This window comes from Oncorhynchus keta, chromosome 27, assembly GCF_023373465.1.
Source record: "Oncorhynchus keta strain PuntledgeMale-10-30-2019 chromosome 27, Oket_V2, whole genome shotgun sequence".
Taxonomy (NCBI): Eukaryota; Metazoa; Chordata; class Actinopteri; order Salmoniformes; family Salmonidae; genus Oncorhynchus; species Oncorhynchus keta.
The window spans coordinates 664,143-685,116 of NC_068447.1; the positions used below are offsets into that span (position 1 = coordinate 664,143).

General features: G+C 51.6%; 3 protein-coding genes and 1 long non-coding RNA gene across 23 annotated transcripts in view; 1 reads left to right on the plus strand and 3 right to left on the minus strand.

Moving 5' to 3' along the window:
• Nucleotides 1-20,193, plus strand: part of flna (filamin A, alpha (actin binding protein 280)) — a 94,658-nt gene extending 74,465 nt beyond the window's left edge. The window contains exons 32-49 of one of the 2 annotated variants that reach the window (XM_052481203.1): nt 1,985-2,152; nt 2,384-2,458; nt 5,100-5,199; nt 5,334-5,474; nt 10,388-10,516; nt 12,637-12,810; nt 13,413-13,574; nt 13,713-13,916; nt 14,670-14,822; nt 14,906-15,028; nt 15,144-15,410; nt 15,516-15,653; nt 15,980-16,095; nt 16,648-16,780; nt 17,922-18,098; nt 18,321-18,539; nt 18,627-18,824; nt 18,900-20,193. In XM_052481203.1, coding sequence (XP_052337163.1) covers nt 1,985-2,152; nt 2,384-2,458; nt 5,100-5,199; nt 5,334-5,474; nt 10,388-10,516; nt 12,637-12,810; nt 13,413-13,574; nt 13,713-13,916; nt 14,670-14,822; nt 14,906-15,028; nt 15,144-15,410; nt 15,516-15,653; nt 15,980-16,095; nt 16,648-16,780; nt 17,922-18,098; nt 18,321-18,539; nt 18,627-18,824; nt 18,900-19,084 — 2,862 coding nt within the window. In that variant the 3' untranslated portion in view covers nt 19,085-20,193. The remainder of the gene's footprint in view (nt 1-1,984; nt 2,153-2,383; nt 2,459-5,099; nt 5,200-5,333; nt 5,475-10,387; nt 10,517-12,636; nt 12,811-13,412; nt 13,575-13,712; nt 13,917-14,669; nt 14,823-14,905; nt 15,029-15,143; nt 15,411-15,515; nt 15,654-15,979; nt 16,096-16,647; nt 16,781-17,921; nt 18,099-18,320; nt 18,540-18,626; nt 18,825-18,899) is intronic. The other variant, XM_052481202.1, reaches the window with a different exon arrangement.
• Nucleotides 2,467-5,093, minus strand: LOC127912312 (uncharacterized). Of its 15 annotated transcripts, XM_052481207.1 has the most exons (8): nt 4,783-5,093; nt 4,710-4,736; nt 4,234-4,662; nt 3,426-3,569; nt 3,331-3,378; nt 3,092-3,187; nt 2,991-3,038; nt 2,467-2,936 (listed from the first exon to the last, which is right to left on the minus strand). In XM_052481207.1, the coding sequence occupies exons 1-8, from the start codon at nt 4,839-4,841 to the stop codon at nt 2,867-2,869; spliced, it is 921 nt and encodes a 306-aa protein (XP_052337167.1). In that variant the 5' UTR covers nt 4,842-5,093; the 3' UTR covers nt 2,467-2,866. The 15 variants fall into 15 exon arrangements, 1 of the variants encoding a protein (XP_052337167.1); XR_008081765.1 differs by having other exon boundaries at nt 2,467-3,038; nt 4,234-4,614; nt 4,710-4,757; nt 4,899-5,093; XR_008081769.1 differs by lacking the exon at nt 3,331-3,378 and adding an exon at nt 3,284-3,330 and having other exon boundaries at nt 2,467-3,038; nt 3,522-3,569; nt 4,710-4,757; nt 4,804-5,093.
• Nucleotides 5,989-8,172, minus strand: LOC127912313 (uncharacterized). 3 transcript variants are annotated; one of them, XR_008081771.1, is made up of 5 exons: nt 7,844-8,172; nt 7,621-7,812; nt 7,064-7,193; nt 6,933-7,029; nt 5,989-6,038 (listed from the first exon to the last, which is right to left on the minus strand). It is a non-coding gene; the product is annotated as an uncharacterized LOC127912313 (long non-coding RNA). The 3 variants fall into 3 exon arrangements; XR_008081772.1 differs by lacking the exons at nt 5,989-6,038; nt 6,933-7,029 and adding an exon at nt 6,707-6,746; XR_008081770.1 differs by lacking the exon at nt 5,989-6,038 and having other exon boundaries at nt 6,908-7,029.
• Nucleotides 10,525-12,618, minus strand: LOC127912311 (uncharacterized). 3 transcript variants are annotated; one of them, XM_052481205.1, is made up of 2 exons: nt 12,181-12,618; nt 10,525-12,074 (listed from the first exon to the last, which is right to left on the minus strand). In XM_052481205.1, exons 1-2 carry the CDS (start codon nt 12,433-12,435, stop codon nt 11,409-11,411), a joined length of 921 nt encoding a protein of 306 aa, XP_052337165.1. In that variant the 5' UTR covers nt 12,436-12,618; the 3' UTR covers nt 10,525-11,408. The 3 variants fall into 3 exon arrangements, with proteins under 3 accessions (XP_052337165.1, XP_052337164.1, XP_052337166.1); XM_052481204.1 differs by having other exon boundaries at nt 12,152-12,618; XM_052481206.1 differs by having other exon boundaries at nt 10,525-11,910; nt 12,075-12,618.
• Nucleotides 20,194-20,974: the final 781 nt, after the last annotated feature.

A 20,974-nucleotide genomic window follows, 5' to 3' on the forward strand; every position in this document is an offset into this window, starting at 1 on the left:
TAATGATGGAGAGGTTTGGTTAGTCTTTATCTGTACGTGGAGGGAGGGAGATGTGGACAGTAGGAGTGAGCACATCTTAGTGTGGCTATAACTCTACCCCCCCTCTCTCTCTCTCTGCTCCTACCTCTCTACCCCCTCTCTCTCTCTCTCTGCTCCTACCTCTCTACCCCCCCCTCTCTCTCTGCTCCTACCTCTCTACCCCCCCCCTCTCTCTCTGCTCCTACCTCTCTACCCCCCTCTCTCTCTGCTCCTACCTCTCTACCCCCTCTCTCTCTGCTCCTACCTCTCTACCCCCTCTCTCTCTCTGCTCTACCTCTCTACCCCCTCTCTCTCTGCTCCTACCTCTCTACCCCCTCTCTCTCTCTGCTCCTACCTCTCTACCCCCTCTCTCTCTGCTCCTACCTCTCTACCCCCTCTCTCTGCTCCTACCTCTCTACCCCCTCTCTCTCTGCTCCTACCTCTCTACACCCCCTCTCTCTCTGCTCCTACCTCTCTACACCCCCTCTCTCTCTGCTCCTACCTCTCTACACCCCCTCTCTCTCTGCTCCTACCTCTCTACCCCCCTCTCTCTCTGCTCCTACCTCTCTACCCCCCCTCTCTCTCTGCTCCTACCTCTCTACCCCCCTCTCTCTCTGCTCCTACCTCTCTACCCCCTCTCTCTCTGCTCCTACCTCTCTACCCCCTCTCCCTCTGCTCCTTCCTCTCTACCCCCCCCTCTCTCTCTGCTCCTACCTCTCTACCCCCCCCTCTCTCTCTGCTCCTACCTCTCTACCCCCCCTCTCTCTCTGCTCCTACCTCTCTACCCCCCCTCTCTCTCTGCTCCTACCTCTCTACCCCCCCCTCTCTCTCTGCTCCTACCTCTCTACCCCCTCTCTCTCTGCTCCTACCTCTCTACACCCCCTCTCTCTCTGCTCCTACCTCTCTACACCCCCCTCTCTCTCTGCTCCTACCTCTCTACACCCCCTCTCTCTCTGCTCCTACCTCTCTACCCCCTCTCTCTCTCTGCTCCTACCTCTCTACCCCCTCTCTCTCTCTGCTCCTACCTCTCTACCCCCTCTCTCTCTCTGCGCCTACCCCTCTACCCCCTCTCTCTCTCTGCTCCTACCTCTCTACCCCCTCTCTGCTCCTACCTCTCTACCCCCCTCTCTCTCTGCTCCTACCTCTCTACCCCCTCTCTCTCTGCTCCTACCTCTCTACCCCCTCTCTCTCTCTCCTACCCCTCTCTCTCTGCCCTACCTCTCTACCCCCCTCTCTCTGCTCCTACCTCTCTACCCCCTCTCTCTCTGCTCCTACCTCTCTACCCCCCTCTCTCTGCTCCTACCTCTCCACCCCTACCTCTCTACCCCCCCCTCTGCTCCTACCTCTCTATCCCCCTCTCTCTGCTCCTACCTCTCTACCCCCCTAGAAGGGGTCTCTCTCTGCTCCTACCTCTCTACCCCCCCCTCTCTCTCTGCTCCTACCTCTCTACCCCCTCTCTCTGCTCCTACCTCTCTACCCCCTCTCTCTGCTCCTACCTCTCTACCCCCCTCTCTCTGCTCCTACCTCTCTACCCCCCTCTCTCTCTGCTCCTACCTCTCTACCCCCCTCTCTCTCTGCTCCTACCTCTCTACCCCCCCCTCTCTCTCTGCTCCTACCTCTCTACCCCCCTCTCTCTGCTCCTACCTCTCTACCCCCCTCTCTCTCTGCTCCTACCTCTCTACCCCCCCCTCTCTCTCTGCTCCTACCTCTCTACCCCCTCTCTCTGCTCCTACCTCTCTACCCCCCCTCTCTCTCTCTGCTCCTACCTCTCTACCCCCTCTCTCTCTCTGCTCCTACCTCTCTACCCCCCTCTCTCTCTCTGCTCCTACCTCTCTACCCCCTCTCTCTCTCTGCTCCTACCTCTCTACCCCCTCTCTCTCTGCTCCTACCTCTCTACCCCCCTCTCTCTCTGCTCCTACCTCTCTGCCCCCCTCTCTCTGCTCCTACCTCTCTACCCCCCCTCTAGGTTACGTGCAGTGTGTGTACCCCAGAAGGGGTGGAGTTAGATGTAGACGTGGTGGAGAATGAGGATGGAACCTTTGATATCTTCTACACTGCCCCCCAGCCTGGAGATTACTGTATCTGCGTTCGCTTTGGAGGGGAACTCATCCCCAACAGCCCCTTCCTGGTCACGGTATGTATAGTCACCTACAGATATATACACAGGCGCCCACATGTGGTTGAGTGTGTTTTTGCAGGTGTCTGAGTCTTGATTAGTTAATGAGACCTCTAACCCCTCCCTCCTTCTACAGCAGATTCTCATTGGACAGTCCGGAAACAGCGTTCCGTCAGTCTAGAGTCTAATCTGAACGTTGTGGAACAGTTCGACAAAATAACTTATTGTTTATTCCACCCCCCCCCCCAGGCATTGGAAGGAGCCCCTTCAGATCAGCTCCTCCAACAGCAACAACTACCACAGTACTACAGTCAACAGCCCTGGGTACTGGTCTCTCCATTCCACTCTCTCCACACAGGGGGAAAAGCAGCCATTTTGTGAATCATCAATGTGGCTCCACATTTGACAAAATGGCCGCCGTGTCTTTATGTCGTCTGTCTGGCTGCTGCTTCTGTCATGATGTCTTTCTCTCACAGTGTCGGTGGTTTCATCTTCATCAACATAATCATCATCGTCATCGTCATCGTGTCATACTTCATGTTTTGGTGTTTGGTCCCTATTGTCTTTTCATTTCAGCTACATTCTATTCTGCTGTGTTTGGTCTCATCACCCTCACCCCCCCTCCGTATCCAATACTGTCCCTCACCCCCCCTCAACATCCTGAAGCACCTCACCACCTCCGTATCCAATACTGTCCCTCACCCCCCCTCAACATCCTGAAGCACCTCCGTATCAATACTGTCCCTCACCCCCCCTCCGTATCCAATACTGTCCCTCACCCCCCCTCAACATCCTGAACCACCTCTGTATCCAATACTGTCCCTCACCCCCTCAACATCCTGAAGCACCTCACCACCTCTGTATCCAATACTGTCCCTCACCCCCCCTCAACATCCTGAAGCACCTCACCACCTCTATATCCAATACTGTCCTCACCCCCTCAACATCCTGAAGCACCTCCGTATCCAATACTGTCCCTCACCCCTCCTCAACATCCTGAACCACCTCTGTATCCAATACTGTCCCTCACCCCTCCTCAACATCCTGAACCACCTCTGTATCCAATACTGTCCCTCACCCCCCTCAACATCCTGAACCACCTCTGTATCCAATACTGTCCCTCACCCCCCCCTCAACATCCTGAACCACCTCCGTATCCAATACTGTCCCTCACCCCCCTCAACATCCTGAACCACCTCCGTATCCAATACTGTCCCTCACCCCCCCTCAACATCCTGAACCACCTCTGTATCCAATACTGTCCCTCACCCCCCTCAACATCCTGAACCACCTCCGTATCCAATACTGTCCCTCACCCCCCCTCAACATCCTGAACCACCTCTGTATCCAATACTGTCCCTCACCCCCCCTCAACATCCTGAACCACCTCTGTATCCAATACTGTCCCTCACCCCCCCTCAACATCCTGAACCACCTCTGTATCCAATACTGTCCCTCACCCCCCACCTCCTCACATCCTGAACCACCTCTGTATCCAATACTGTCCCTCACCCCCTCAACATCCTGAACCACCTCTGTATCCAATACTGTCCTCACCCCCTCAACATCCTGAACCACCTCTGTATCCAATACTGTCCCTCACCCCCTCAACATCCTGAACCACCTCTGTATCAATACTGTCCCTCACCCCCCCTCAACATCCTGAACCACCTCCGTATCCAATACTGTCCCTCACCCCTCCTCAACATCCTGAAGTGCCTCCGTATCCAATACTGTCCCTCACCCCCCCTCAACATCCTGAAGCACCTCCGTATCCAATACTGTCCCTCACCCCCCCTCAACATCCTGAAGTACCTCCGTATCCAATACTGTCCCTCACCCCCCCTCAACATCCTGAACCACCTCTGTATCCAATACTGTCCCTCACCCCCCCCTCAACATCCTGAAGTACCTCCGTATCCAATACTGTCCCTCACCCCCCCTCAACATCCTGAAGCATCTCCGTATCCAATACTGTCCCTCACCCCCTCAACATCCTGAACCACCTCTGTATCCAATACTGTCCCTCACCCCCCTCAACATCCTGAACCACCTCTGTATCCAATACTGTCCCTCACCCCCTCAACATCCTGAACCACCTCTGTATCCAATACTTTCCCTCACCCCCCCTCAACATCCTGAACCATCTCTGTATCCAATACTGTCCCTCACCCCCCCTCAACATCCTGAACCACCTCCGTATCCAATACTGTCCCTCACCCCCCCTCAACATCCTGAACCATCTCTGTATCCAATACTGTCCCTCACCCCCCCTCAACATCCTGAACCACCTCTGTAACCAATACTGTCCCTCACCCCTCAACATCCTGAACCACCTCCGTATCCAATACTGTCCCTCACCCCTCCTCAACATCCTGAACCACCTCTGTATCCAATACTGTCCCTCACCCCCCCTCAACATCCTGAAGCACCTCTGTATCCAATACTGTCCCTCACCCCCCCTCAACATCCTGAACCACCTCCGTATCCAATACTGTCCCTCACCCCTCCTCAACATCCTGAACCACCTCTGTATCCAATACTGTCCTCACCCCCCCTCAACATCCTGAACCACCTCTGTATCCAATACTGTCCCTCACCCCTCCTCAACATCCTGAACCACCTCTGTATCCAATACTGTCCCTCACCCCCTCAACATCCTGAACCACCTCTGTATCCAATACTGTCCCTCACCCCTCCTCAACATCCTGAACCACCTCCGTATCCAATACTGTCCCTCACCCCCCTCAACATCCTGAACCACCTCCGTATCCAATACTGTCCCTCACCCCCCCCTCAACATCCTGAACCATCTCTCCACCTCCGTATCCAATACTGTCCCTCGCCCCTCAACATCCTGAACCACCTCCGTATCCAATACTGTCCCTCGCCCCTCATCATTCTTACCCACATACCTTGGTCCCTCCCCCTCCTCACCTCAGATTCTTTGACCTCTGTCTCCTAGGCAACAGACCGGCCAATGGGAATGAATGGTTTGGACGTGGCAGGACTCCGGCCGTTTGACCTGGTTATCCCCTTCACCATCCAAAAAGGAGAGATCACAGGTACACACACCGTACTGTTGTTGGGCCGCCAGACAGGAAATCACCACCCTTAAACACTAATGGAACAGGAGCATGATCTCAAATCACCTCACATACTGAAAGCCTGAGGTACCTGTTCAACTACTGTTTCCTAGGTGATGTGCGCATGCCGTCAGGTAAGACAGCCAAGCCAGACATCACAGACAATAAGGACGGGACGGTAACGGTTAAATACGCTCCGACTGAGGCCGGCCTGCACGAGATGGACATCAAATATGATGGGATACACATCCCTGGTACGAACAACACACACTACACACACACACACACACCCCTGGTACGAACAACACACACTACACACACACACACATCCCTGGTACAAACAACACACACTACACACACACACACACCCCTGGTACGAACACACACACTACACACACCCCTGGTACGAACAACACACACTACACACACTACACACACACACACCCCTGGTACGAACACACACTACACACATCCCTGGTACGAACACACACACACATCCCTGGTACGAACAACACACACACACACATCCCTGGTACGAACAACACACACACACACATCCCTGGTACGAACAACACACACACACTACACACAATCCCTGGTACGAACAACACACACTACTCACACACACATCCCTGGTACAACAACACACACACACTACACACATCCTGGTACGAACAACACACACTACACACACCCCTGGTACGAACAACACACACTACACACACCCTGGTACTGAACACACACACTACACACACACCCTGGTCCAGACAACACACACTACACACACCCCTGGTACGAACAACACACACTACACACCCCTGGTACGAACAACACACTACACACACACCCCTGGTACGAACAACACACTACACACACACCCCTGGTACGAACAACACACTACACACACACCCCTGGTACGAACAACACACTACACACACACCCCTGGTACGAACAACACACTACACACACCCCTGGTACGAACAACACACTACACACACACCCCTGGTACGAACAACACACTACACACACACCCCTGGTACGAACAACACACTACACACACACCCTGAACCACCTCTGTATCCAATAACAACACACTACACACACACCCCTGGTGCTGAACAACACACTACCCTCACCCCCTCAACATACGAACAACACACTACACACACCCCCTGGTACGAACAACACACTACACACACACCCCCTGGTATCCTGAACAACACACTACACACACACCCCTGGTCCCTCACAACACACTACACACACACCCCTGGTACGAACAACACTCACTACACACACCCTGGTACGAACAACACACTACACACACACCCTGGTACGAACACACACACTACACACACACACACACACTACACACACACTACACACACACTACACACACACACACACTACACATCCCTGGTACGAACAACACACTACACACACCCCTGGTACGAACACACACACTACACACACACTACACACACACCCTGGTACGAACACACACACTACACACACACACACACATACTCACACACTACACACACACCTGGGAGTACGAACAACACACACTACACACACACACACACACACACACACACACACATCCAGACAATAAGGTACGACAACACACTACACACACCCCTGGTACGAACACACACACTACACACACACACTACACACACCCCTGGTACGAACACACACACTACACACACATCCCTGGTACGAACACACACACTACACACACACACACACACTACACACACACTACACACACACCCCTGGTACGAACAACACACACTACACACACCCCTGGTACGAACACACACACTACACACACACACACACACACACACACACACACTACACATCCCTGGTACGAACAACACACTACACACACCCCTGGTACGAACACACACACTACACACACACACTACACACATCCCTGGTACGAACAACACACACTACACACACCCCTGGTACGAACACACACACTACACACACACACTACACACATCCCTGGTACGAACAACACACACTACACACATCCCTGGTACGAACAACACACACTACACACACCCCTGGTACGAACACACACACTACACACACACACACACTACACACATCCCTGGTACGAACACACACTACACACACACACACACACTACACACATCCCTGGTACGAACACACACACTACACACACACACACACACATCCCTGGTACGAACAACACACACTACACACACACATCCATCCCTGGTACGAACAACACACACTACACACACACACACCCCTGGTACGAACAACACACACTACACACACACACACACACACCCCTGGTACGAACAACACACACTACACACACACACCCTGGTACGAACAACACACACTATACACACACACACACACACCCCTGGTACGAACAACACACACTACACACACACACACCCCTGGTACGAACAACACACACTATACACACACACTACACACATCCCTGGTACGAACAACACACACTACACACACACACCTGGTACGAACAACACACACTACACACACACACCCCTGGTACGAACAACACACACTACACACACACCCCTGGTACGAACAACACACACTACACACACACCCCTGGTACGAACAACACACACTACACACACACACCCCTGGTACGAACAACACACACTACACACACACCCCTGGTACGAACAACACACACTACACACACACACACACCTGGTACGAACAACACACACTACACACACCTGGTACGAATGACCACCTAACTCTGATAAACAGTCACATGCATCTTCATTTAGAAAGCTAAATATGTTTGAGTCAATTATACCACTTTCTAGTCTATATTTCTGGATTATTTCAGAATATTTAGGACTGTTGACTGGCCAAGAACCTCTCCTGTGAGTATTCATAGTATCGGTCACTTCTGGATGTGCTGACTCCCCCCTCCCTCTGTTCTCTCTCTCCCCCCCTCCCTCTGTTCTCTCTCTCCTCCCCTCCCACTGTTCTCTCTCTCCCTCCCTCCCTCTGTTCTCTCTCTCCCTCCCCTCCCTCTGTTCTCTCTCTCTCTCCCCTCCCTCTGTTCTCTCTCTCTCCCCCCTCCCTCTGTTCTCTCTCTCTCCCCCTCCCTCTGTTCTCTCTCTCCCTCCCTCTGTTCTCTCTCTCCCTCCCTCTGTTCTCTCTCTCCCTCCCTCTGTTCTCTCTCTCCCTCCCTCTGTTCTCTCTCTCCCTCCCTCTGTTCTCTCTCTCCCTCCCTCTGTTCTCTCTCTCCCTCCCTCTGTTCTCTCTCTCCCTCCCTCTGTTCTCTCTCTCTCTCCCTCTGTTCTCTCTCTCTCTCTCTCTCTCCCTCTGTTCTCTCTCTCTCTCCTCTGTTCTCTCTCTCTCTCTCCCTCTGTTCTCTCTCTCTCCCTCCCTCTGTTCTCTCTCTCTCCCCCTCCCTCTGTTCTCTCTCTCTCCCCCCCTCTGTTCTCTCTCTCTCCCCCCCCCTCTGTTCTCTCTCTCTCCCCCCTCCCTCTGTTCTCTCTCTCTCCCCCTCCCTCTGTTCTCTCTCTCTCCCCCTCCCTCTGTTCTCTCTCTCTCCCCCTCCCTCTGTTCTCTCTCTCTCCCCCTCCCTCTGTTCTCTCTCTCTCCCCCCTCCCTCTGTTCTCTCTCTCTCCCCCCTCCCTCTGTTCTCTCTCTCTCCCCCCTCCCTCTGTTCTCTCTCTCTCCCCCCTCCCTCTGTTCTCTCTCTCTCCCCCCTCCCTCTGTTCTCTCTCTCTCTCTCCCTCTGTTCTCTCTCTCTCTCTCCCCTCCCCCTCTCTGTTCTCTCTCTCTCTCTCCCTCTGTTCCCTCTGTTCTGTTCTCTCTCCCCCCTCCCTCTGTTCTCTCTCTCTCCCCTCCCTCTGTTCTCTCTCTCCCCTCCTCTGTTCTCTCTCTCCCCCTCCCTCTGTTCTCTCTCTCCCCCTCCCTCTGTTCTCTCTCTCTCCCTCCCTCTGTTCTCTCTCTCTCCCCCTCCCTCTGTTCTCTCTCTCTCCCCCCCTCTGTTCTCTCTCTCTCCCCCTCCCTCTGTTCTCTCTCTCTCCCCCCTCCCTCTGTTCTCTCTCTCTCCCCCTCCCTCTGTTCTCTCTCTCCTCCCCTCCCTCTGTTCTCTCTCTCTCCCCCTCCCTCTGTTCTCTCTCTCTCCCCCTCCCTCTGTTCTCTCTCCCTCTCTCCCCTCCCTCTCTGTTCTCTCTCTCTCTCCCCCTCCCTCTGTTCTCTCTCTCTCTCTCCTCCCTCTGTTCTCTCTCTCTCTCCCTCCCTCTGTTCTCTCTCTCTCTCCTCCTCCCTCTGTTCTTCTCTCTCTCTCCCCTCCCTCTGTTCTCTCTCTCTCTCCCCCTCCCTCTGTTCTCTCTCTCTCTCCCCTCCCTCTGTTCTCTCTCTCTCCCCCTCCCTCTCTTCTCTCTCTCTCTCCCCTCCCTCTCTTCTCTCTCTCTCTCCCCCTCCCTCTCTTCTCTCTCTCTCTCCCCCTCCCTCTGTTCTCTCTCTCTCTCCCCCTCCCTCTGTTCTCTCTCTCTCTCCCCCTCCCTCTGTTCTCTCTCTCTCCCCCTCCCTCTGTTCTCTCTCTCTCTCCCCCTCCCTCTGTTCTCTCTCTCTCTCCCCCTCCCTCTGTTCTCTCTCTCTCTCCCTCCCTCCCTCTGTTCTCTCTCTCTCCTCCTCTCTCCCTCCCTCTGTTCTCTCTCTCTCTCTCCCCCTCCTCTGTTCTCTCTCTCTCTCCCCTCCCTCTGTTCTCTCTCTCTCTCCCCCTCCCTCTGTTCTCTCTCTCTCTCTCTCCCCTCCCTCTGTTCTCTCTCTCTCTCCCCTCCCTCTGTTCTCTCTCTCTCCCCCTCCCCTCTGTTCTCTCTCTCTCCCCCTCCCTCTGTTCTCTCTCTCTCCCCCTCCCTCTGTTCTCTCTCTCTCCCTCCTCTGTTCTCTTCTCTCCCTCCCCTCTGTCTCCCTCCCTCTCTTCTCTCTCTCTCTCCCCCTCCCTCTGTTCTCTCTCTCTCTCCCCTCCCTCTGTTCTCTCTCTCTCTCCCCTCCCTCTGTTCTCTCTCTCTCCTCCTCTCCCTCTGTTCTCTCTCTCTCCTCCCTCCCTCTGTTCTCTCTCTCTCCTCCCTCCCTCTGTTCTCTCTCTCTCCTCTCTCCTCTCTCTCTGTAACAGGTAGTCCACTCCAGTTCTATGTGGACTATGTGAACAGTGGGAAGGTCAGTGCATACGGACCGGGCCTGATCCACGGGACCGTCAACAAGCCTGCCATGTTCACCGTCAACACCAAGGACGCAGGAGAGGGTAGGACAATTAGTAGTTGAATTATAAATCCATCATAATGATCTAGACTGAACAACACTATAAACACAACAGGTAAAGTGTTGGTCCCATGTTTTATGAGCTGAAATAAAAGATCCCAGAAATGTCCCATACACACACAAACCTAGTTCCTCTCACATTTGTTTACATCCCTGTTAGTGAGCATTCCTCCTTCGCTTAGATAATCCATCCACCTGACAGGTGTGGCAAATCAAGAAGCTGATTAAACAGCCTGCTCATTACACAGGTGCACCTTGTGCTGGGGACAATAAAAGGCCACTCTAATATGTGCAGTTTTGCCACAGATGTTTTGAGGGAGCGGGCAATTGACATGCTGACTGCAGGAATGTCAACCAACCATGGCTGTTGCCAGAGAATTTAATGTTCATATCTCTACCATAAGCCACCTCCAACATCCGTTTTAGAGAATTTGGCAGTACGGCCTCACAACCGCAGACCACGTGTATTGCTAATGTCAATGTTGTGAACAGTGTGCCCCATGGTGGGGTTATGGTATGGGGCAGGCATAAACTACGGACAAGGAACATCATTGCATTTTATCAATGGCAATTTGAATGCAGGGAAACCGTGAGATCTTGAGGCCCTTTGTCGTGCCATTCGTCCACCGCCATCATGTTTCAGCATGATAATGCACGGCCCCATGTCGTTAGGATCTGGACACAATTCCTGGATGCTGAACATGTCCCAGTTTTTCAATGTCACCTGTTGAGCATGTTTGGGATGCTCTGGATCGACGTGTATGACAGCGTGTTCCAGTTCCCGCCAAATATCCAGCTACTTCACACAGCCCTTGAAGAGGAGTGGGACAACATTCCACAGGCAACAGCCTGATCAACTATGTGAAGGAGATGTGTCATAATGCATAAGGCAAATGGTCCCACCAGATACTGACTGGTTTTCTGATCCACACCAGATACTGACTGGTTTTCTGATCCACACCAGATACTGACTGGTTTTCTGATCCACACCAGATACTGACTGGTTTTCTGATCCACACCAGATACTGACTGGTTTTCTGATCCACACCAGATACTGACTGGTTTTCTGATCCACACCAGATACTGACTGGTTTTCTGATCCACACCAGATACTGACTGGTTTTCTGATCCACACCAGATACTGACTGGTTTTCTGATCCACACCAGATACTGACTGGTTTTCTGATCCACACCAGATACTGACTGGTTTTCTGATCCACACCAGATACTGACTGGTTTTCTGATCCACACCAGATACTGACTGGTTTTCTGATCCACACCAGATACTGACTGGTTTTCTGATCCACACCAGATACTGACTGGTTTTCTGATCCACACCAGATACTGACTGGTTTTCTGATCCACACCAGATACTGACTGGTTTTCTGGTCCACACCAGATACTGACTGGTTTTCTGGTCCACACCAGATACTGACTGGTTTTCTGGTCCACACCAGATACTGACTGGTTTTCTGGTCCACACCAGATACTGACTGGTTTTCTGGTCCACACCAGATACTGACTGGTTTTCTGGTCCACACCTGGTTTTCTGATCCACACCAGATACTGACTGGTTTTCTGGTCCACACCAGATACTGACTGGTTTTCTGGTCCACACCAGATACTGACTGGTTTTCTGGTCCACACCAGATACTGACTGGTTTTCTGGTCCACACCAGATACTGACTGGTTTTCTGGTCCACACCAGATACTGACTGGTTTTCTGGTCCACACCAGATACTGACTGGTTTTCTGGTCCACACCAGATACTGACTGGTTTTCTGGTCCACACCAGATACTGACTGGTGGTAGCGGGTGCCAGGCTGGGGGTTCAACTGGGGTATGGTAGCAGGTGCCAGGCTTGGGGTTCAACTGGGGTATGGTAGCAGGTGCCAGGCGCATCGGTTTCAGTTGGTCAACAGTTTCCTGTGTGTATCAATGTTTCACCAGCCAACTTGATACAACCGTGGGAATTATTGGAGTCAAAATGGGCCGGGACACTTTTTCAACACCTTAGAGTCCCTGATGAATTGAGGCTGTTCTGAGGGCAAACTGGGTCCATATTAGGATGTATTTTATAACCTCTCGCTCTCTCCTGTGTAGGTGGTCTGTCTCTGGCCATCGAGGGTCCTTCTAAAGCTGACATCAGCTGTGTGGATAACCAGGATGGAACATGCTCTGTGTCCTACCTGCCTGTCCTACCTGGGGACTACAGCATCCTCGTCAAATACAATGACAAACACATCCCTGGCAGCCCCTTCTCAGCCCACATCACAGGTAACACACACAGCCCCTTCTCAGCCCACATCACAGGTAACACACACAGCTCCTTCTCAGCCCACATCACAGGTAACACACACAGCCCCTTCTCAGCCCACATCACAGGTAACACACACCTCTCCTTCTCAGACCACATCACAGGTAACACACACAGCCCCTTCTCAGCCCACATCACAGGTAACACACAGCTCCTTCTCAGCCCACATCACAGGTAACACACACCTCTCCTTCTCAGACCACATCACAGGTAACACACACCTCTCCTTCTCAGACCACATCACAGGTAACACACACCTCCCCTTCTCAGACCACATCACAGGTAACACACACCTCTCCTTCTCAGACCACATCACAGGTAACACACACCTCTCCTTCTCAGACCACATCACAGGTAACACACACCTCCCCTTCTCAGCCCACATCACAGGTAACACACACCTCTCCTTCTCAGCCCACATCACGGGTAATGTTAATGTGAAAAAGGGTGACTTTAGTGAAAAACAATGGACCCTCTCCCTGTCTCCTTGGTGATTACTCTGAGGATGTCCCATCTGAAGGTGGGCTCTGCTGCTGACATCCCATAATGTTCTGTCTCCTAGGTGATGACTCTATGAGGATGTCTCATCTGAAGGTGGGCTCTGCTGCTGACATCCCATTGGACATTGGCGAGCTGGACCTGAGTCAGCTGACAGCCTCTCTGACCACGCCCTCCGGCCGAGAGGAACCCTGCCACCTCAAGATGCTCCGCAATGGACATGTTGGTCAGTGTTGAGCAGAAACGGACTCTCTACTATCGTTTCTAAATGTTAGCCGAGGGTAGAACCAAAGTTACCAATCATTGTAGTCTACAGACCGTTTATGATTCTCAGAAGCTCCTCTAACCTGTCATTGTCCGTCAGGCATCTCGTTTGTTCCCAAGGAGATCGGGGAACACCTGGTGAACATCAAGAAGAACGGACGCCATATTCCCAGCAGCCCCATCGCCGTGATGATCAGCCAATCGGAGATTGGTGACGCCAGTCGGGTGCGAGTGACTGGCCAGGGCCTCAGTGAGGCCAAAACCTTTGAACCTGCTGAGTTCATCATCGACACGCGCGAAGCAGGTCAGTGAGGGTCTGAGGAGGTTCAGGTGAAGCAGGTCAGTGAGGGTCTGTGAAGCAGGTCAGTGAGGGTCTGTGAAGCAGGTCAGTGAGGGTCTGTGAAGCAGGTCTGTGAAGCAGGTCGGTGAGGGTCTGTGAAGCAGGTCGGTGAGGGTCTGTGAAGCAGGTCGGTGAGGGTCTGTGAAGCAGGTCGGTGAGGGTCTGTGAAGCAGGTCGGTGAGGGTCTGTGAAGCAGGTCGGTGAGGGTCTGTGAAGCAGGTCGGTGAGGGTCTGTGAAGCAGGTCGGTGAGGGTCTGTGAAGCAGGTCGGTGAGGGTCTGTGAAGCAGGTCGGTGAGGGTCTGTGAAGCAGGTCGGTGAGGGTCTGTGAAGCAGGTCGGTGAGGGTCTGTGAAGCAGGTCGGTGAGGGTCTGTGAAGCAGGTCGGTGAGGGTCTGTGAAGCAGGTCGGTGAGGGTCTGTGAAGCAGGTCGGTGAGGGTCTGTGTAGCAGGTCGGTGAGGGTCTGTGTAGCAGGTCGGTGAGGGTCTGTGAAGCAGGTCGGTGTGTAGGCTATGGGGGTCTGAGTCTGTCCATCGAGGGCCCCAGTAAGGTGGACATTAACACTGTGTCTGTGTGTAGGCAATGGGGGTCTGAGTCTGTCCATCGAGGGCCCCAGTAAGGTGGACATTAACACTGTGTCTGTGTGTAGGCAATGGGGGTCTGAGTCTGTCCATCGAGGGCCCCAGTAAGGTGGACATTAACACTGTGTCTGTGTGTAGGCTATGGGGGTCTGAGTCTGTCCATCGAGGGCCCCAGTAAGGTGGACATTAACACTGAGGACCAGGAGGATGGCACCTGTAAGGTCACCTACTGCCCTACTGAACCAGGAAACTACATCATCAACATAAAGTTCGCCGACCAACACGTACCAGGTACTCATTTCCCGACATCCTCGATTGATTTAAAAAAAAATAATTATAATATAATAAATATTGTTTTAAAAATGTGTTTGTAGGGAGTGCTTTTACGGTGAAGGTGACAGGAGAAGGGAGGATGAAGGAGAGCATCACCAGGAAGAAGAGGGCAGCGTCTGTTGCTAACGTGGGCAGCCAGTGTGACCTCAGCCTCAAGATCCCAGGTACATTCTCCTACCATCCAGGAGATGCTGATCAGATCAGTAGACATGGTGGCCCAGGTGACCAGTCCATCTGGTCAGGTCCAGGAGGCTGTTAACCCTGTGTGTGTCTTAACAGAGATCAGCATAGCAGACATGGTTGCCCAGGTGACCAGTCCGTCTGGTCAGGTCCAGGAGGCTGACATCATGGAGGGAGAGAACAACACCTACTGCATCCGCTTTGTTCCCACGGAGACCGGCGTGCACACAGTGTGTGTGAAGTATGCGGGCGTGCACGTACCCGGCAGCCCCTTCCAGTTCACAGTGGGGCCCCTGGGAGAAGGAGGAGCCCACAAGGTCCGCGCTGGGGGGCCCGGGCTGGAGAGGGCAGAGGCTGGAGTACCAGGTATGTACACGTGTGTGTGTGTGTGTGTGTGTGTGTGTGTGTGTTGGTTACTATACTGTGAGGATCACACATTGACATTGTGTGTGTTGATCCGTGTGTGTGTAGCTGAGTTCAGTATCTGGACGCGGGAGGCGGGTGCAGGGGGTCTCAGCATTGCAGTGGAGGGGCCCAGTAAAGCAGAGATCACCTTCGAGGACCGCAAGGACGGATCCAGTGGAGTATCCTACATGGTCCAGGAGTCAGGTGTGTTGAGAATGGTAACGACTATCTAACCACCAAGAGCCTGGTGATGCTCGTCCTCATTACAAGCATTATCATCAACGTTAGCATTCTTATTAAGAAGAGGTTTGTGTGTTTCTTACTCAGTGTGTGTGTGTGTGTAACAAAGTTCACTTCATAAGCTCACTTCCCAGCTTGAGAAACGTTTTCTATAGCCTAATTTGCTAAGATGTTGTCAAGCAGACAGTCCCCTGTGTTTGAGGCGGAGGATCTGCCATTGAGGACTGGTAAGGACTTGTGGAAGGAAGCTACACAGTGAGTCAGTGATGCCTGTTACACGTGTGTTGCAGGAGACTATGAGGTGTCTATCCGTTTCAATGAGGAGCACATCCCTGACAGTCCCTTCGTGGTTCCCGTGGCGTCGCCCTCTGATGACGCCAGACGACTCACTGTTGCCAGTCTTCAGGTGAGGCTCGGAGACACACACGCACACACCCAGGACTACACTACCCACAATGCAGCAGCAGCAGCCTGTGGGGGGATATTGTGTGGCTAGCATTTACAGGATGGTGTGTGTGTGTGTGTATAGGTACAGCAATTGCTGAACATCAGAGTAGGGTTAGAGGTCAGGTCGTGCTGCTGCTGCTGTGTTGTTGGGAAGTGCAAGGGTTTGTGGGAAACTAAAGGACTGTGTGTTTCTCGTGCCTCGTTCTAAAGGCTCCCAACAGTCCCCTTCCTCCTTCTCCCTTCCCATCATCCACCAGGCACTAAAGGGTTAAAGAGGATGCAATGGGCCAGTTTCTGTCTGTCACACACACACACACACACACACACACACACACACACACACACTCTTCTGTCCTGTTCTTCACCTCTGACTCTCCTCTTTACCCCTGTTAGCTGCCTGCAGGTAAGTTTAAGTTGTATTCTATTGCATTATTATGTTGAGCATGTGTTGGTGTTGACAGATTGACGTGCGTAGTTGTGGTGTTGAGTTGTGAGTTATATATCTGAGCAGGAGTCCGGGTTGAAGGTCAATCACCCAGCATCCTTTGCTGTGAGCCTGAATGGAGCGAAGGGACAGATTGACGCTAAAGTCCACAGCCCCTCTGGAGCCCTGGAGGGCTGCTGTGTTACTGAGCTAGACCAAGGTAACTACTACCACACAATACTACACTATACTGTGTTACTGAGCTAGACCAAGGTAACGACTACCACACAATACTACACTATACTGTGTTACTGAGCTAGACCAAGGTAACTACTACCACACAATACTACACTATACTGTGTTACTGAGCTAGACCAAGGTAACTACTACCACACAATACTACACTATACTGTGTTACTGAGCTAGACCAAGGTAACTACTACCACACAATACTACACTATACTGTGTTACTGAGCTAGACCAAGGTAACGACTACCACACAATACTACACTATACTGTGTTACTGAGCTAGACCAAGGTAACTACTACCACACAATACTACACTATACTGTGTTACTGAGCTAGACCAAGGTAACTACTACCACACAATACTACACAATACTTTACTATACTACACTGTTACTGAGCTAGACCAAGGTAACTAATACTACTACAAAATAATACTGCATGATACTATTACTAGGGACAGGGGGATACCTAGTCAGTTGTCCAACTGAAATGTGTCTTCCTCATTTAACCCAACCCCTCTGAACCAGAGCGGTGCGGGGGGGCTGCCTTAATCAACATCCACGTCTTAACCCACTGTCCCCCCGGGCGCTGGGCTGCCCACTGTCCCCCCAGGGCGCTGGGCTGCCCACGCCCCCCCCAGGGTGCTGGGCTGCCCACTGTCCCCCCAGGGCGCTGGGCTGCCCACTGTTCCCCCGGGCGCTGGGCTGCCCACGCCCCCAGGGTGCTGGGCTGCCCACTGTCCCCCCCCCAGGGCGCTGGGCTGCCCACGCCCCCAGGGTGCTGGGCTGCCCACGCCCCCAGGGTGCTGGACTGCCCCCCCAGGGTGCTGGGCTGCCCACTGCCCCCCCCCAGGGTGCTGGGCTGCCCACTGTTCCCCCGGGTGCTGAACGACAGATTTTTACTAGTCACTGCGACACAACAACAATAATACTACTACTACACAATACTACTACTACACAATACTACTACTACACAATACTACTACTACTACACAATACTACTACTACTACACAATACTACTACTACTACACAATACTACTACACAATAATACTACATTACACTACTACTACTACTACGTTACACTACTAAACAGCAAAATCTCTCTCTCTAGATAAGTATGCTGTCCGATTCATTCCCAGAGAGAACGGTCTGTATCTGATCGATGTAAAGTTCAACGGCAGCCACATCCCCGGCAGTCCCTTCAAGATCAGGGTGGGGGAGACGGGACAGGCTGGAGACCCAGGCATGGTGACCGCATACGGAGCTGGATTAGAGGGAGGAACCACTGGTACGATTCAGGAAGAGCGTGTTGCAGACCTGGGTTTCAACTCATTTATCTGTGCCTGTTTGAGCTTAGCTCAATAAGCCAATATAAGTCTCAAAATGACAACCTGCCTGTCTGGCACTCCAGGCATACTAAAGCAAAGCTCAAATGATTTTACTCCTGGCTCTAATGTGTTGTGGTGTGAGATGTGTTCTCATCTGTAGTAATTTCTAACCCCCTCTGCAGGTACAGCCTGTGAGTTCGTGGTTAACACCAGTAAGGCGGGCCCTGGGGCCCTGGCGGTGACCATCGACGGCCCCTCCAAGGTGAAGATGGACTGTGTTGAGTGTCCGGAGGGTTACAAGGTGACCTACACCCCCATGGCTCCAGGAAACTACTTAATCTCCATCAGATACGGAGGACCTTACCACATCGTAGGATCCCCCTTCAAGGCCAAGATCACTGGTGAGGGACCTGGACACATTGCTGTACACGAACAATGGAGATGTCAGGCCTCAGTCGACACTCTTAACCTCTGTCTTTCTCCTCCAGGCTCCAAGCTGGTCAGTAGCCATAGTAACCACGAGACGTCCAGTGTCATGGTCGACCCCGTGACTCGCCAGGTTAGCTCTTCCCACCAGGGAGCTCCCAGCCAATCGGACGCCAGCTGTGTGACAGCCAAGGGTCTCGGCCTATCAAAGGGCTTTATCGGCCAGAAGAACAACTTCAGCGTCGACTGCAGCAAAGCAGGTGTGTTTAGTCTGTGGTATCTGACCCTCTCTAGCTCTCAGGTTACTGTGTGTATTAACACTGTCCTCCCTCCAGGTCGTAACATGCTGTTGGTGGGTGTGGACGGGCCCAGGGTTCCCTGTGAGGAGGTACTGGTGAAGCACCTTGGGAACCGTGTCTATAACATCAGCTACCAGCTCAAGGAGAAGGGAGAGTACATCCTGGTAGTGAAGTGGGGAGAACAACACATCCCTGGCAGCCCCTACCACATCACTGTCTAGACCAATCAGATTCAACTCCATTACTGTCTAGAGGCCAATGACGAATCAGAACCCTCCAAACTAGCCCTTTTGTCTTCATAGCAATCAGAGATTACAACTTTCTAAACTCATTCACCATAACCCAAACAATAATGCATAAACACTGAATATTCTTCTTCATTCCTCTTCCCCCATCACTATCATCCCCCATCACTATCATCCCCCATCACTATCATCCCCCATCACTATCATCCCCCTTCCCCTCACCTGTCATCTCCCCTCCCCTCACCTGTCATCTCCCCTCACCTATCATAATCATTAGTACCGTAGTCATAGAGAGGGGAAACATGCACCTTTTTATTACTGTAAAATAGCTTAGCAACATGTACCTTCCTTTCCCCACGCAGTGTTTAGCTGTGGGCTAGTGATAGCCTAGTGTATGGTAGCATAGTGTATTGGTATAGGGGTTAGCCTAGCAGAGCATAGTATATTGGTATGAGAATAGCCTAATGCTAGTCCAGTGTGTTCATAATGCTAATTCTAAAATGTTTAAGGGAAAGTGGGATACCTTGTCAGTTAAGCTGCTGCTACTGTGGCTTGGTGTTAGCTCATCTTAACCATAACAATAATGAAAGGGCTTATAGGTTAAACTGTTAGTATAGGGTTTATGACATGTTAATAACTGTTAGCGATGCTAGAGTAGCCGGCTCCTATAACTTCACACTTGTTTTAGAGGTGCGACGAGCACCACTGCAGCGACTGACCCAGTTAGAACGGTGTCTTACAACATATTGACTAAAGTATTACTAATTATAGTGTGATGTCCATGTCACTAGTAGTATGATTAACTCTAGTGTGAAAGTGATGTCCAGATACTAGTATTGAATAAAAAGTGTCACGGTAATAGCTGTAATATTACTAGCAGTGAACATGAGGAAAGTGTTGGATGGAGAGATGAGCAAAATGCATAAAGAACAAATGTTGTCTTGTGTTCCTGCTAAATGTTCTAACCCCCTGCTCTTTAGCTTTGTTACGCAGTATTCCAGAATAAAATAACCCTGTCTGTTAAAGGGCTTTAAAGTGTTGTAAAAGACAGTATTTTGATCCACAATAAAGATTGTCTCGAAGGATCTCTGTCAAGCTCAATGTGGTTCTTCTTATCCTTCGATGGCAAGCACTCCGGAGATCCATGTGTTATTTCGTAGTGTTGATGTCTTCACTATTATTCTGCAATGTAGAAAATTGTACAAATTAAGAAAAAACCCTTGACTGAGTAGGTGTTCTAAAACCCTTGACTGAGTAGGTGTTCTAAAACGCTTGAATGAGTAGGTGTTCTAAAACCCTTGACTGAGTAGGTGTTCTAAAACGCTTGAATGAGTAGGTGTTCTAAAACGCTTGACTGAGTAGGTGTTCTAAAACCCTTGAATGAGTAGGTGTTCTAAAACCCTTGACTGAGTAGGTGTTCTAAAACGCTTGAATGAGTAGGTGTTCTAAAACCCTTGACTGAGTAGGTGTTCTAAAACGCTTGAATGAGTAGGTGTTCTAAAACGCTTGAATGAGTAGGTGTTCTAAAACCCTTGAATGAGTAGGTGTTCTAAAACGCTTGAATGAGTAGGTGTTCTAAAACGCTTGAATGAGTAGGTGTTCTAAAACCCTTGACCTGTAGTGTAGATCACACAACTACAGAGATCACATTCTACGCAGACCACGTACTACTAAGAACTCACTACAGAGATCACATTCTACGCAGACCACGTACTACTAAGAACTCACTACAGAGATCACATTCTACGCAGACCACGTACTACTAAGAACTCACTACAAAGATCACATTCTACGCAGACCACGTACTACTAAGAACTCACTACAGAGATCACACACTAGAGTTCCTCCGAGTTCCCTGAATTCCTA

What these genes read in the sequence shown, in the direction of transcription:
- LOC127912312 (XM_052481207.1), bottom strand. Translation starts at nt 4,841, where the DNA reads ATGTTGAGGAGGGGTGAGGGACAGTATTGGATACAGAGGTGGTTCAGG. An exon ending in GGACAGTATTGGATACGGAG is followed by an intron (nt 3,188 to 3,330) that starts GTGGTTCAGGAT and finishes TTGGATACAGAG; the next exon opens with GTGGTTCAGGATGTTGAGGA. An exon ending in GGACAGTATTGGATACAGAG is followed by an intron (nt 2,937 to 2,990) that starts GTGGTGAGGTGC and finishes TTGGATACAGAG; the next exon opens with GTGGTTCAGGATGTTGAGGG.
- LOC127912311 (XM_052481204.1), bottom strand. Translation starts at nt 12,435, where the DNA reads ATGCGCCTGGCACCTGCTACCATACCCCAGTTGAACCCCAAGCCTGGC. An exon ending in AGAAAACCAGTCAGTATCTG is followed by an intron (nt 12,075 to 12,151) that starts GTGTGGACCAGA and finishes TCAGAAAACCAG; the next exon opens with GTGTGGACCAGAAAACCAGT.